Source organism: Mizuhopecten yessoensis, unplaced genomic scaffold (genome assembly GCF_002113885.1).
Source record: "Mizuhopecten yessoensis strain PY_sf001 unplaced genomic scaffold, ASM211388v2 scaffold3575, whole genome shotgun sequence".
In the NCBI taxonomy this organism is placed as follows: domain Eukaryota; kingdom Metazoa; phylum Mollusca; class Bivalvia; order Pectinida; family Pectinidae; genus Mizuhopecten; species Mizuhopecten yessoensis.
This window is the reverse complement of record NW_018405113.1, coordinates 663,822-680,931: the sequence shown is the minus strand read 5'-3', so window position 1 is coordinate 680,931 and position 17,110 is coordinate 663,822. Positions and strand designations below refer to the sequence as shown.

The following is a 17,110-nucleotide window of genomic DNA, read 5'->3' as shown; positions in this document are numbered from 1 at the left end:
ACCTGTGGTGTGACAAGTGTGTTGAACAATTTACGGCGCCTGTAGCAGACACCTCCCGAAATGTACACAACAAGGTGGGATTGTGTGTGCACCCGTTTTACGGCTGACAACAACAGTCAGCTTACCCCCAGCTACGCTTGGTGGGTGAGGGTTTACAATACATATAAGCAGTCAACAGAGCTGGATACAGCACGAAAACAATGATAACGTTATGATATAACGTCTTAAAGTAGATTATAATTCATTCTGAAGTCAGTTAGGTATAATTATAATTGCTAACAAAGCCATGAGAAACAGCCTTTGGACCCCCGTGTGATGCTAAGCGTGGGCTTGACTCCTGGTATAGGGACTACATGGTGTCAAACGTGCAAACAGGAATCGTAAATATATACTGTTGGTGTCGAAGTAGTCATTGACTACATTGTTGTCTACGTCCAATTTTATGTAAACAGTTCGTGTTTGAAAAAAGAGAATAGGAAAAACCAACTACAGTAATATTTTTGGAAGATGCTAACGTCACAGTACCCAAATCGGGTCACTTTATAGTGAAACATTGATGTATTTTATACCATAGTACCGATCCCATTATTATTTGTTCACTTTCCGAAATAGATATTATTATCTTTTCATGTTGATAACAAGCTGATATTTCCAGCGAGTGGTTCTATAAATAGAACCGGAAATATAGTCATGGTTACGTAATCGCGAACCAGGTGTAGCTGTACCCAAATCGGTACATCCCTTCCAGTTTTGGCTTATACTTGGTGATGAAAACAGTATTTAGCAGAACATGGCATATGTTTGGAATATTAAAGAGTCAAGGGTCGTTCTGAATGAATTTCTTTTCCAAACTACCATTAGTTGTGAAATAACAGGATTTTGAAAAATCACATACACAAATTGAAAATCAATAACGGCGCATGGCGCAACAATTAAGAACGTTACATTTTCGTCATTATTTACAAAATTAAACTGTGATTGTAGCCATAAGTGGCAGTAAATAAAGTTCATATCATGTTTTATTGGTATATCAGCATCTTTAAATCAACATTTTCAATTTAAAAATACTTCTATACAAAACATGTAAATTTCTTATGACTTTTTGCTTCAAGTGTCCCGATTTGGGTACTGTTCCGATTTTGGTACTGTGACGTTAACTAATTTGTTTTGGTAAAAAAAAAAAACAGATTTATAATCGACTGCATAATTTTAGCTTTAAAATATATTGGCTTATATCAGGTCATATTTCCTCTTCAATCAACTGTAAAGGGACACAACTCTCATAAAAATCATGGCTTCATTGATGGTATGTTTAGACATTGACATTGCTATTACAATTATACATTGTTATATGTTTTTCTATTGTGATGTAGATTTCCGTCAACCTACAGCATAAGGACATGCGTTTGGGGACAAACGAGTGAATAATGATTGCTGGTTATGCATAACGTTTATCATTCATGTGTAAGATACCATTTACTTGCATATGTAGAAATTAACAGCTTTGTTCCGTACGGTTAAATCAATTGATAACTTATTTTGTCATCAAAATGATTAACATATGCATCTTAAAATCCCCTTAATCTGTATATTAACACTATGCTTTGCTTATACGTACATAGGCCTCGTTGTTCTGCAATGTATTACGACATCCTCATTTGTAAGTTGTCCGCATGCGATACACTCTATTGAAAAACATGCTTTATATTTCATTGCACAATGCCTGTCTTTTAAACCGAACACTTTAGAATATTCATGAGAGAATTCTATCTGTTCTTTTGATCAGGGCAACTTGACATTTGACGTCATGCACGGATGATGTGGTGTGATATTCACTTCTTTCCTATTGAAATGTTTTGGGCAGATTTTCAGACAATTCAACATCTTTGAACTGGCATATTACACTGTTTACATTTCCATTCCTCCAGAACCTGTCTACTGTGTTATTATTGCTTATTTATACTTCATTAACATTTTATCTTATAAAAATGGTTTTCAACTGTAGTAACTCTGTTTGCCAGTTTCAATAGATGTCAATAGTATTTTAAGAGACCGCTTTAATACAGATATGTAAGTAAAATTGCTGTTGACGCTGTAGGGGTTGTCGGCGTCGTTGTTACTGTTTTGTAATATGTTACACATAATAAAGCAAATCATTATTATTTTTTCTCCTTTATTCGATCGATAACAAATGTATAAAAATAACAATAATAAAATTAGTTCAGCCTTAAAATCTCAGACTGTTGTCAATATTTCGTGTTCAAAACAGGCGAGCATACATCATTCACACACATTTATATTCTCATTCTTCATCAATTTAAAAGTAAATGAAATCTTATAATCGATTATATTCAACCGAACGTTTAGAAATGTTGGATATATAATATTTAGTACAGATATGATCTGCTTGTTATTTGTATGTAACGTGTTGAGAACAACACATCTTGTCAGTCAAAACATCATTAACAATTTACCTACATAGATAAGTATACAGTCTCCATATACATTGTAAGGAGGGACTGTAACACCAAATAAACACAATACGGTATTTGGCAGACAGTACATACTGTCATACCATACATATATAAGTCAAATGAAAAGTTGTAGATTAACAGTTTCATTTTGGTCTCCGGAGCAAAACAATCGAAGGCAGTTCTTTTGGCATCGAATTGTTCATTGTCACTCTTAGGCTTTTATGAGAGTCACGAATATGGATTAGTTTTAAAATTACTCTCCATAGAAAGAAATTAAGTTGCATGTGGATTTTGTCTAAACCGCAATTGTCAGTAATGGAAAACACTCCAAAGATACTCCATAGACGTTTTTGATTCCGAAAAGTTTTTTTTACAGTAAAGTGTTCATCTGGTACAGGTTGGCTGTATATAACTTGCCTCCGTTACTAAAAATTTGGCTCTATACTGGATAGGCTTTCGTCATTGTCGGATTCCGCGGAGCTCAGGTCTTCTGTTGAACTTGAAACATCTGGAATAACAAGATAAATGATTTTAAGAATAATCCTATGTACTGAATAGTAATAAAAAAAAAACCAAAGGAAATTCATATATTTGACAAGATATATTAGCTTCATTTGATATCTTGTACAAATGTAAGACACAAACACAGGGATATAGCAAGTTTCAGTATTAGATAAAGTATGCCAAACTGAATGGCATTAAACCGTATACCTGTAAATATAATTTGAAATACCAATTTAATGGAAATAAAGAAAACAAAAATATTTACCTTCGATACTAGAGAGGGAACCACTCAGATTACTTCTCATGCAATACTTGGACGTTTCCTGTTGTAACACGAGTGGATTTTCCTCTTCTGGAATTGATTCATTCGGGTTGATGAACTTCCGTCGTCCTTTTACCAAAGAAAACTTTTTCTTTGTGGATCTGCTGGGAGCTTGCCTCCGTTTGGACAATGTCTTGATATTGTCATTGATACGCATAAGCTGTTGCATCAATTGTCCATCTTGTTGTCTTAGGTCAAGCTAAATAAAAGGTAAAATAGCATTAATTGGGTTTTGGACTTAATATTGGTATATGCAGTGACTGAATAAAAACTAATTTTCATTATTTAGGATATACTAAAGGACAGAGATGCTTACCATTTCGCTTCTTAGAGTAGCAAGAGCATTGTTGATTCTATCAGTTGAGCTGAAAGTGGCGGGAGCTGATGTAAGTAAAGAGTCCATTGTAATCCTTCGATATGAAGGTGTGTCGTAGAAGAAGGTAAGGTTTGGCGTTGTCAGGCAGCTTTGTAATAAATGACCAGGCTGGCGCTCTGACTCCTATATATACCGGACGTCTCTCCCACCCACGTGGTGCGTTGTTGCAACATTTGTGGGTGGTTGAAAACCCATACCAAAAAACAAAGCAGCTCGGTAACGAACCAACGGATAGCGATCATTTACACCATTGATAGGTAGGACATGTATTGGTTAGTGGTAAAACAGGTATATTGTTACATGTTAATTGTCTAGATGGTGTAAGATTGGTAATCAATAATTAAAATGTGTCATAAAGGCCCCCTACTACACATTGCATGTCGCAAATTTACGTAGGTGACATATATTATATCATGCTAAAACAAAATAAAAAAAATGTACATGTACCAACACGTGTATCCAACCATTGTCTTCATGTAGAAATTGTAATCGACTTTTCCATATACAGGCATACTGATAAAAACACACATGTCGAGAATAAATAGGTCGAGTATTGTCTAATCGTACGAATCTGATTGCATTCCAATGTTTTTCTCTTGAAACAAATGAATCGAAAATATATCGCACGATGCCGCTTTTACCAGCTGCATTTTCAAACATGCATATGTAATACTGGCGCCCATTAATAGGAATCGACCTCTTGTTAATATGTAATGTCATTTAGTCGAGGAAATGAAAATATTGTTTTGTATTAATAACAGAAACACAATTTATAATAACGTTAACACTATTTGTTATTGTTTTTGTGACACGTATGACCGCCTATTCCCTGACATTTTGATAATAGAATAGTTAGTCACTAAGACTGTTTTTTGTGGTAGTTCTTCCCTCCCATTTCTATTTACATCATGTCGGTTCCTGTTATTTCTATCCTGTGTTGACGTTAACTGATGCTATTGTAGGTAAATGATGTGATTAATTTGTTCACCTCTGCTGAATACCTGCTGGTATTTCGTTTTATGTAAATTAATTTAACAGTACATCAGAAGACAATAGTAAACAAATCACATTTTCATGAAAATATCAGCACATACTTTGTTAATAAATTATCTACCTGTACGATTCGTAATTAAAGTGCCTTCATGTTAAATTTTATCATGCGATTTTCAGACATCATTGTACTAAAAAAACAAATGGACATTTTTATTTTATTTTATTAACAAGTTAGATAACGTATAAAGGAACCGCGCGTAAAATATGTATTCTTGTTGTCTTTGTTTTAAGTAGTACCGCTACCGGGGAATTCACATACAATTGTACGCTAAACTTCCTTTGTATACCAACAAGTATAATATCTATCATTGTCACAACATTTTTGCATCCTGTTATCACCTACCCAATCGTCCCCTTAATTACAAAGTTCGCTTTGAAATACATCTTTGCAATCATGGTTCTTTGTTTTAATTGTAGAAAGGTCTACTCCGACCCAGTATTCTCTACACTGATAAAATAGTTTGTAACATTTTAAGTTCATAACTATTGTTGTAATTATCAGTACCATAGACTTCATGTACGCTGCTGCATATCTAGTGGAAGATACATACCTTAACACAAACTATAGTGTGTATGTGTGTATATATAGACCTGTTTGTAGGATATCATTGTGCCATGTATATGGCCCGTGTCCAAATATTGCACTTAAAATCACACAGATAGGTGTGTTTATAGAATACACTATATGTAAACTCAACCCACTGACGTAAGACATCGTATGAAGTGAAACACAACGACAATATATAATTGAGGTAGATTTTATTTTTTTGGTTTACAAATAATTGCAAAATGCCCTATTGCCACTCGACATCACTTCCTTACTGTCATAATTTCTCACACCTTCGCATTGACATTCATGACGCAAACACATATCTTTATTCCAATTAATGCACATAATTATATATAGTAGGTGCACTGCACACCAAATATACAAATGTGCTGTGTTTACTATTGTCCTCTGATGCACTGTTAAATACATTAACATAATACGAACACGTGCAGGTAATCGACAGAGGTGAACAAAAGTAATTTATAAGAAAGACTAAGGTTTTTACGCTTTTCGCTCTTCAGACATTGAGAGCGAACACAAAGTTTAAAAGTCATTGTCAGATCTGAAAGAAATAACCATTTCCTATACAGCGCAATTTGAACATAAGCTTCTTTCAGATCTTGTATGTTCTTCAGTAAAACACCGTAAAATAATGGCCTGATTCAGAAAACAGCGATTTAAGTCCAGACTGAGTTCTTCCACATTGTTAAGTCACGATCCAGTGCTGCCTCGTTGCCCTCTGTGTTTAAAATATGACAATGCGGTGTCCAACAGTGTCAGATATTGGCAAGAATCCTCTGTGTGATGCACAGATCCGGTACGGAAACCTAAATGTCGTCATGGATTCCAGATCCCGATGGACCATGTCTGTTAGCTAGAAGATTCTGAAACGACAAAAACACATTGGGATTTAGAAAGTGCATGAGTGAACAAAAATATCGACCAAATGTTTACACAATTACCCTGAAAAATATACCCATTCTAATACAATTTCAAGTGTAAATAATTGTTTTAATTATTATTATTATTAAATTACCTTCAAAGCTAGAGAGTTCCTAGTTAGGAATGGTTCCGTCCTGTCATTTAAGCGAGAAAATTGACTCCCCTTAAGTATTCATTTGAAGAAGCGTCATGTGACCGCTACCAGGTTCCTCCATCATTGGTAGTTCTCTGTACCAGAAACGCTGTCGTCACTGTCGGAATCTGCAGAACTAGAATCTTCTTCTGGAATGGATTCATTTGGATTGATGAATTTCCTTCGCCCTTTCACCAAAGACATTCTCTTTCGAATTGTTCTGGCAGGAATCGGCCTCTTCGACAAAGTTTTAATGTTTTCGTTGATACAAATAAGCTGTTTCATCAGTTTGCCATCTTGTTGTCTGAGGTCAAGCTGTAATGATAAAAATAAGTTATTTGATAAATCATTTGATCCTTATTGTAAATGCAGATTTAAAGCAGAGAAATTTGGAGCTTTTTAATGTATGTTTAAATTGAAGTGTTTGAAATAAATAAATATAACAATGGAAGTAATAGTTACCATTTCACTCCTCAGTGCTGCCAATGCATTGTTAATCCTATCGGTTGTGTTTCCCGTTATTACAGAATCCATTCTTTTCCGTTGATGTAGTGTTATGCGTTTAGTAAAAGTTTAGATCAATGACCATCCAGTGGCAATATAAGAACTGGCCAAACTTGTGTTGAGAAGCCTTTTATACTCGTCCCTATTCCTACGTGGGGTAATCGTAAAATTGCTGGTGGCTGCTATCACGTAAAAGACCACCTGGCAAACACGTAACGTACCACCGGGCAGGTATCGGTTACACCTGTCTCACACGTTAATTGTGTATCAGCTTACTGTAAAACAGGTATAATATTACATGTTAATTGACTAGATGGTGTTTGATAGGTTCTCCTCGATCCATACTGAGCGAGAAGTTATCCCCGCGAAGCACAAGCCTGTATTTGTAACAAGCGGAATATCAAACCAAATGCCAATGGGTTTAGGTACTACACGTCTGGAAACTGTTTTCTCACCTCGGGTACTTGACATCTATCATGTGTCACAGACAGCATACTTTGTTTATCTTGGCTTTGTTGATTAACTCGTTCAGATTAACTCCTCGAAGATCAGAAACGTAAAGAACCAAATGAGTTTTCAACACCGACACTTTGGTAGCTGGGTATGTTGACTTTACATCACATAGAATAGACACTGGAAAAATGTTTTGACTTGAATGCCTTTTGGAATAGCTTATCACGACTTTGATAGGTCCCCCACCCCACTCATAGCTTTTATTGTTCGGCTTGTTTGCAGAATATCCTCATAATATATAGTTTTTATTTATCGATCAGAAAGTCAAACACAGTAAGTACTTACTCAACCATATGTCACATGACTTTTTCCTCCATTTAGAATTCATCAGAGGTAATAATTAGATATCAAAAGAATGTCAAATGTCTAATATGTTAGAAAACATTTGCATAAAAACAATTTAAGGAGTTTGGCGTTAATGAAAAAATCATTTTTGTTTCTTTTGCTAATTTTTAATACTATAAACGATAAAAATTATTATTGTCAAACATGCTACTATACTTGCAAATAAGAAAGACAGCGTTATTAATTTGTTAACTGTATACCATTCCGATGATGACTTCAATTTATTTTGGGATAAAGGTGACAAAAATTAATTAATTGGGTGATTTACATTGATGTCGGTGAGATACACATATCACAATAAGTGCATAAAAATCCACAAATATTTTCGCATGGATACTTATAAGGTACATGACTGGTATACTTTTCAATAAAGGGTTACCAGGCTTTACCATGTTCCGATGCACTAGCGATTGGTACATCCACAACGATGCTTTAACCTTTACAAAAAACCGAATAAGCTGCATTGATAACATGAACGATGCATCTGAATTATAAGGTCTCAAACAGGGGCTGTTTATGGTGAAAATTGTGACTTCTTCATTTTCTGCAGTGGAAAATCAGCGATTCTATTAAGTATTACAATACATAAAAGTGTGCATACTATTTTTTCAAATACTCTTTTGCTATTGCGAGATCTACGCATGGAATATTGGAATGATGTTATTTAATCCAGCAGTAATAAGCCTTAATATAGTCATCTGTTATTTAACTATTTTAGTATCAATACCCACCGATGGGGTCGGCTGTCGGCCAAAGGAATGCGTTATTAATATTTATTAGTATGATTAATGATTATTTTTCTATAAGAGCGTATCACATTTCTATTTGGAAGACACCATGCTGAGCTGATCTCGATAATAATAACAATATATTATCATTTATGAAAAAAACAACGTTTTGTTACAAGATGATTATCGAAACAAAATCACCTTATAATTACGGTGTGAAAATATAGGTTTCGATTTACACAATAAATCTTATTCTGCATTTTAAAATAAAATAATATGATAATCAGTTTAAGCGATACATTAATTGTTATAGTTATAGAAACATACTGATTTGGGCAATAAAACCTTAATAATGTCATTTGAAACATTGAAAAATGATATTTCTATCATGATGATTACAAAAATGTGCCTTTACAATTAATGAAAATATTATGATTACAAAAATGTGCCTTTACAATTAATGAAAATATTATGATTAAGGAAATACGAAACTCATCTTAACACTAAATGTATCATTCTAAAGAGAATTATCAATATCATTTCATTATTGAGTAAGTGGGCTGTGATCTTATTTTTCACCTTTTGTAAGGTTTTTAATGGTTTTGAAAATCGCTGGAATTTGGGATATGTTCAAATTAAAAGAATGATTTTTAAAGTGGGTTTTTTTCATAACTTTTTTTATATTAATACATGCATTTTATTATATATCTTTTATCTGCAGAGTGGTGTAGTCAATGAATCGGCAGATAACAGTAAAGAAATACACACACTCTAATAAAATTGCAATCCAGGTTGTCACCTGTATAAAAGAATTTTCAAATTGATTGTCAACTGAGAGGATATTTTTGTTTTCTGCATCACCGAGTTATTTCAATAAAATGCACAAGAAGAATAGGAAATTTCACGTATTCGGTTGAAAAATAGTTCCTTGGCATCTGAATAATTCTGTTAAAACATATCTAATTATATATATAAAAGGATTGTATGTTATTGAATATATATTTAATTACTTTTGTAGCTATTTAGGTGGTATTGGTGTTTAACATATGCATCTTAAAATCTCCTTTATCTTTATATCAACACTATACTTTGTGTATAAGTGCATATGCCTCGTTGTTCTAAATTGTATTACGATATCCTCATTTGTAAGTAGTCCGCATGCGATAGACTCTATTAAAAAAATGTATACATTAAAACCCCGTTTACTCGAAATCGTAGGGTCCAGATCAATAGTTCTTGGAATACATGGTATTCGACGAATCCGAGGTTCGACCAACATCGTCACCTTTTTATCATGTGGGACAACAGACAGTACGAACACTGCAACTATCGAGGATAGTAGATGATAAAAGAAATAAGAAGTTTAATCAAGATGACAGCATTTAATAAGATTTAAAAGAGATAAACAATTAAAACATATAGCCACCGGTATTAAGAAAGTTCATTAAATAAAATAAACTGTATTGTGTAACGTACTTGTCGTTTTGACATAGTCCGCCATACTGTAATCGGCTACGTTAATTTAACAAAATATCCAAACGGGACGAATTCTTCGATCATTTTAAAATGAAGAAAATCTTGAATCTTTGTTACCATAATGATGATTGATAACGAAATTAACAATCACGACGTATTCAAATTTGATTATGTTAAAGTTGGTCGGATTCCACTTTGTGATTTCCGCTTAATACTGCCATGCAGAAATATGGTATAACACACCAAGTGATTAAACACTTCCGCCAAATCATCGATGTCAAAACATCGTCTGGAAAACATAAATAAGCGCACAAAATGATAATGCAGCTACAACAGGGTAACGGTACAGTTACCCAATGATACTACCGCTAATCCTCTAATTATCTGACGTCCAGCCGACACCTGTATAAGCACAATGAGCATGGACCAACCTGTGCCTCGAGGCATTGCAAATATATATTCTTGTTGTCTTTTTTTTTGTTTCAATTAGTACCGCTACCGGGGAATTCACATACGCTAATATTCTTTTGTGTACCAATAACTGTAATATCTATCATTGTTACAACATTTTTGCATCCTGTTATCACCTTCCCAATCGTACCCTTAAGTACAAAGTCTGCTTTAAAATACATCTTTGCAATCATGGTTCTTTGTTTTAATTGTAAAAAGGTCTACTCCGACCCAGTACTCCCTACACTGATAAAATAATTTGTAACATTTTCAGTTTATAACTATTGTTGTAATTATCAGTACCATAGACTTCATGTACGCTGCTGCATATCTACTGGAAGATCCATACCTTAACACAAACTATAGTGTGTATGTGTGTATATATAGATCTGTTTGTAGGATATCATTGTACTACGTCTATGTCCTGTGGCCAGATATTGCCCTTAAAATCACACATAAGATACATGTAGGTGTGTGTATAGAGTACACTCTATGTATACTCTTCCCACTGATGTAAGACATCACAAAGACAATAAATAATTGAGGTAGATTTTATTTTTTCGGTTTACAAATAATTACAATATGCCCTATTGCCTCTGTCTGGCCATCACATCCTTACTGTCATTATTTTCTCACACCTACGCATTGAAATTCATGACGCAAACACATATTCTTATTCCAATTAATGCGCATAATTATATATAGTTGGTGCACTTCACACTTAATATACAAATGTTCTTCGTTTACTATTTTCCTCTGATGCACTGTTAAATACATCAACATAATACGAACACAAAAGTATATTATAAGAAAGACTCAGGTGTTTACGCTTTTCGCTCTTTAGACATTGAGAGCGAACACAAAGTTTAAAAGTCATTGTCAGATATGAAAGAAATAACCATATCCTAAACAGCGCGATTTGAACATAAACTTCTTTCAGATAATGTATGTTCCACAGTAAAACACCGTAATATAATGGCCTGATTCAGAAAACTGGTATGCTGTGTGACAACAGCGATTTAAGTCCAGACTGAGTTCTTCCACAGTATTAAACCACGATTCAGTGCTGCTTCAATGCCCTCTGTGTTTTTAAACTATGACATTGTGGTGTCCAAACAGTGTCAGATATTGGCGAGAATCCTCGGTGTGATGCACAGATCCGGTACGGAAACCTAAATGTCGTCATGGATTCCAGATCGCGATCGGCCATGTCTGTTAGCTAGAAGATTCTGAAACGACAAAAACACATTGGGATTTAAAAAGTGCATGAGAAAACAAAAATATCGACCAAATGTTTATACAATTACCCTGAAAAATATACCCATTCTAATACAATTTCAAGTGCAAATACTTGTTTTAATTATTTTATTTTTTAAAGTTACCTTCAAAGCTAGAGAGTTCCTCGTTCGGATTGGTTCCGTCCTTTCATTTAAGCGAACAGATTGACTCCACTTAAGGATGGATTCATTTGAAGATGTGTCGTGTGACCGCTACCAGGTTCCTCCATCATTGGTAGTTCTCTGTACCAGAAACGCTGTCGTCACTGTCGGAATCTGCAGAACTAGAATCTTCTTCTGGAATGGATTCATTTGGATTGATGAACTTCCTTCGTCCTTTCACCAAAGAAAATCTCTTTCGTATTGGTCTGCAAGGATTCGACCTCTTCGACAAAGTTTTAATGTTTTCGTTGATACAAATAAGCTGTTTCATCATTTGGCCATCTTGTTGTCTGAGGTCAAGCTGTAATGATGAAAATAAGTTATTTGATAAATCATTTGATCCTTATTGTAAATGCAGATTTAAGCAGAGAAATTTTGAGCTTTTCAATGTATGTTTAAATTGAAGTGTTTGAAATAAACATAATTATAACAATTGAAGTAATAGTTACCATTTCACTCCTCAGTGCTGCCAATGCATTGTTAATCCTATCGGTTGTGTTTCCCGTCATTACAGAATCCATTCTTTTCCGTTGATGTAGTGTTATACGTTTTGTAAAAGCTTAGATCAATGACCATCTAGTGGCAATATAAGAACTGGCCAAACTTGTTTTGTGAAACCTTTTATACTCGTCCCTATTCCTACGTGGGGTAATTGTAAAATTGCTGGTGGCTTCTATCACGTAAAAGAGCACCTGGCAAACACATAACGTACCACCGGGGAGGTATCGGTTACAACTGTCTCACACGTAAATTGTGTATCAGCTTAATGTAAAACAGGTATAATATTACATGTTAATTGACTAGATGGTGTTTGATAAGTTATCCTCGATCCACACTGGGGAGAAGTTATTCCCGCGAAGCACAAGGCTGTACTTGAACCAAGCGGAATATTAAACCAATACCAACGGGTTTAGGTACCACACGTCTAGAAACTGTTTTCTCACCTCGGGTACATGACATCTCTCATGTGTCACAAACAGCATACTTTTTAGCATGGCTTTGTTGATTAACTCGTTCAGATTAACCCCTCGAAGATCAGAAATGTAAAGAACCAAATGAGTTTTCAACACCGACACTTTAGTAGCTGGGTATGTTGACTTTACATCACATTGAATAGACACAGGACAAATGTTTTGACTTGAATGCCTTTTGGAATAGTTTATCACTACTTTGATAGGTCCCCCACCCCACTCATAGCTTTTATTGTTCGGCTTGTTTGCAGGATATCCTCATAATATATAGTTTTTATTTATCGATCAGAAAGCCAAACACAGTAAGTACTTACTCAACCATATGTCACATGGCTTTTTCCTCCATTTAGAATTCATCAGAGGTAATAATTAGATATCAAAAGAATGTCAATCGATATCTAATGTGTTAGAAAACATTTACATAAATACAATTTAAGGAGTTTGGTGTTAATGAAAAATCATTTTTGTTTCTTTTGCTAATTTTTAATACTCTAAACGATAAAAATTATTATTGTCAAACATGCTGCTATACTTGCAAATAAGAATGACAGCGTTGTTAGTTTGTTTACTCTGGGATTAATGTGACAAAAATGAATATAATAGTTGATATACATTGATGTCGGTGAGATACACATATCACAATAAGTGCATAAAGATATACAAATATTTTCGCATGGATACTTATAAGGTACAGGGCTGGTATAATTTTCAATAAAGGGGTACCAGGCTTTACCTTGTTCGGATGTCCAGTCGATTGGTACATCCAAAACAATGCTTTAACCTTTACAACAATCTGAATGAGCTGCATTAATAACATGAAAGATGCATCTGAATTATAAGGTCTCAAACAGGGGCTGTTTATGGTGAAAATTGTGACTTCTTCATTTTCTGCAGTGGAAAATCAGCGATTCTATTAAGTATCACAAAACATAAAAGTGTGCATACTATTTTTTCAAATACTCTTTTGCTATTGCGAGATCTACGCATGGAATATTGGAATGATGTTATTTAATCCAGCAGTAATAAGCCTTAATATAGTCATCTGTTATTAAACTATTTTAGTATCAATACGCACCGATGGGGTCGGCTGTCGGCCAAAGGAATGCGTTATTAATATTTATTAGTATGATTAATGATTACTTTTCTATAAGAGCGTATCACATTTCTATTTGGAAGACACCATGCTGAGCTGATCTCGATAATAATAACAATATATTATCAATTATGAAAAAAACGTTCTGTTACAAGATGATTATCGAAACAAAATCACCTTATAATTACGGTGTGAAAATATAGGTTTCGATTTACACAATAAATCTTATTCTATATTTTAAATTAAAAAATATGATAATCAGTTTAAGTGATACTATTTAACATTAATTGTTATAGTTATAGACACATATTGATTTGGGCAATAAAACCTTAATAATGACATTTGAAACATTGAAAAATGATATTTCTATTATGATGGTTACAAAAATGTGCCTTTACAATTAATGAAAATATTATGATTACAAAAATGTGCCTTTACAATTAATGTAAATATATCGATTAAGGAAATACGAAACACATCTTAACACTAAATATATCGTTCTAAAAAGAAATATCAATATCATTTCATTATTGAGTAAGTGGGCTGTGATCTTATTTTTCACCTTTTGTAAGGTTTTTAATGGGTTTTAAAAGTCGCTGGAATTTGGGATATGTTCAAATTGAAAGAATGTTTTTTTAAGTGTTTTTTTATCATATTTTTTTTTGTTAATATATGCATTTTATTATATATCTTTTATCCTGCAGAGTCATGCAGTCAATGAATTGGCAGATACTAGTAAATAAATATAAACATTCTAATAAAATTGCAATCCAGGTTGTCACCTGTATAAAAGAATTTTCAAATTGATTGTCAACTGAAATGATAATTTTGTTTTCTGTATCACCGAGTTATTTCAATAAAATGTACATGAAGAATAGGAAATTTCACGTATTCCGTTGAAAAATAGTTCCTTGGTATCTGAGTAATTCTATTAAAACATATCTAATTATATATATAAAAGGATTGTATGTTATTAAATATATATTTAATTACTCTTGTAGCTATCTAGGTGGTATACGTGTTTAACATATGCATCTTAAAATCTCCTTTATTTTATATTAACACTTTACTTTGTGTATAAGTGCATAGGCCTCGTTGTTCTAATTTGTATTACGATATCCTCATTTGTAAGTAGTCCGCATGCGATAGACTCTATTGAAAAAATACTTTATACAGTAAAACTCCGTTTACTCGAACTCGTAGTGTCCAGATCAATAGTTCGATGAATACATGGTATTCGACGAATCCAAGGTTCGACCAACATCGTCATTTTTTTTTTATCATGTTGGACAACAGACAGTACGAACACTGCAACTATCGAGGATAGTAGATGATAAAATAAATAAGAAGTTTAATCAAGATGACAGCATTTAATAAGATTTAAAATAGATAAACGATTAAAACATATAGCCACCGGTATTAAGAAAGTTAACTAAATTAAAAAAAACTGTATTGTGTAACGTACTTGTCGATTTGACATAGTCCGCCATACTGTAATCGGCTACGTTAATTTTACAAAATATCCAAACGGGACGAATTCTTCGATCATTTAAAAATGAAGAAAATCTTGAATCTTTGTTACCATAATGATGATTGATAACGAAATTAACAATCACGACGTATTCAAATTTGACTATTTTAAAGTTGGTCGGATTCCGCTTTGTGATTTCCGCTTAATACTGCTATGCTGAAATATGGTATTACACACCAAGTGAATTAACACTTCCGCCAAATCCTCGATGTCAAAACATCGTCTGGAAAAAATAAATATTCACACACAGTGATAATGCAGCTACAACAGGGTAACGGTACAGTTACTTAATGATACTACCGCTAATCCTCTAATTATCTGACGTCCAGCCGACACCTGTATAAGCACAATGAGCATGGACCAACCTGTGCCTCGAGGCATTGCAAATATATATCCTTGTTGTCATTTGGTTTGTTTTTTAGTAGTACCGCTACCGGGGAATTCACATACGCTAATATTCTTTTGTATACCAACATCTGTAATATCTATCATTGTTACAACATTTTTGCATCCTGTTATCACCTTCCCAATCGTACCCTTAAGTACAAAGTCTGCTTTAAAATACATCTTTGCAATCATGGTTCTTTGTTTTAATTGTAAAAAGGTCTACTCCGACCCAGTACTCCCTACACTGATAAAATAATTTGTAACATTTTCAGTTCATAACTATTGTTGTAATTATCAGTACCATAGACTTCGTGTACGCTGCTGCAAATATTTGAAGATACATACCTTAACACAAACTATAGTGTGTATGTGTGTATATATAGACCTGTTTGTAGGATATCATTGTACCAAGTATATGTCCTGTGTCCAGATATTGCGCTTAAAATCACACATCAGTTAGGTGTGTTTATAGAATACACTATATGTAAACTCAACCCACTGACGTAAGACATCGTATGAAGTGAAACACAAAGACAATATATAATTGAGATAGATTTTATTTTTTCGGTTAATTGCAATATGCCCTATTGCCTCTCTCTCGACATCACATCCTTACTGTCATTATTTTCTCACACCTACGCATTGAAATTCATGACGCAAACACATATTCTTATTCCAATTAATGCGCATAATTATATATAGTTGGTTCACTGCACACTTAATATACAAATGTTTCTTGTTTACTATTTTCCTCTGATGCACTGTTAAATACATTAACATAATACGAGCACAAAAGTAAATTATAAGAAAGACTAAGGTGTTTACGCTTTTCGCTCTTCAGACATTGAGAGCGAACACAAAGTTTAAAAGTCGTTGTCGGATATGAAAGAAATAATCATGTCCTAAACAGCGCGATTTGAACATAAACTTCTTTCAGATAATGTATGTTCCACAGTAAAACACCGTAATATAATGGCCTGATTCAGAAAACTGGTATGCTGTTTGACAACAGCGATTTACGTCCAGACTGGGTTATTCCACAGTGTTAAACCACGATTCAGTGTTCAAACTATGACATTGTGGTGTTCAAACAGTGTCAGATATTGGCGAGAATCCTCGGTGTAATTCACAGATCCGGTACGGAAACCTAAAGGTCGTCATGGATTCCAGATCCCGATCGGCCATGTCTGTTAGCTAGAAGATTCTGAAACGACAAAAACACATTGGGATTTAGAAAGTGCATGAGAAAACAAAAATATCGACCAAATGTTTATACAATTACCCTGAAAAATATACCCATTCTAATACAATTTCAAGTG

The 17,110-nt window shown here is 33.8% G+C and overlaps 1 protein-coding gene and 2 long non-coding RNA genes across 3 annotated transcripts; all 3 read right to left on the bottom strand.

Moving 5' to 3' along the window:
- Positions 1 to 2,173: 2,173 nt before the first annotated feature.
- LOC110447674 lies at positions 2,174 to 3,774 on the bottom strand. The gene is made up of 3 exons (XM_021493519.1): positions 3,617 to 3,774; positions 3,244 to 3,499; positions 2,174 to 2,982 (listed from the first exon to the last, which is right to left on the bottom strand). The coding sequence occupies exons 1-3, from the start codon at positions 3,701 to 3,703 to the stop codon at positions 2,900 to 2,902; spliced, it is 426 nt and encodes a 141-aa protein (XP_021349194.1). The 5' UTR covers positions 3,704 to 3,774; the 3' UTR covers positions 2,174 to 2,899.
- Positions 3,775 to 5,487: 1,713 nt separating this feature from the next.
- Positions 5,488 to 6,941, bottom strand: LOC110447673. The gene is made up of 3 exons (XR_002462621.1): positions 6,817 to 6,941; positions 6,316 to 6,669; positions 5,488 to 6,163 (listed from the first exon to the last, which is right to left on the bottom strand). It is a non-coding gene; the product is annotated as an uncharacterized LOC110447673 (long non-coding RNA).
- Positions 6,942 to 10,921: 3,980 nt separating this feature from the next.
- Positions 10,922 to 12,385, bottom strand: LOC110447672. Its single transcript, XR_002462620.1, has 3 exons — positions 12,259 to 12,385; positions 11,753 to 12,110; positions 10,922 to 11,599 (listed from the first exon to the last, which is right to left on the bottom strand). It is a non-coding gene; the product is annotated as an uncharacterized LOC110447672 (long non-coding RNA).
- Positions 12,386 to 17,110: the final 4,725 nt, after the last annotated feature.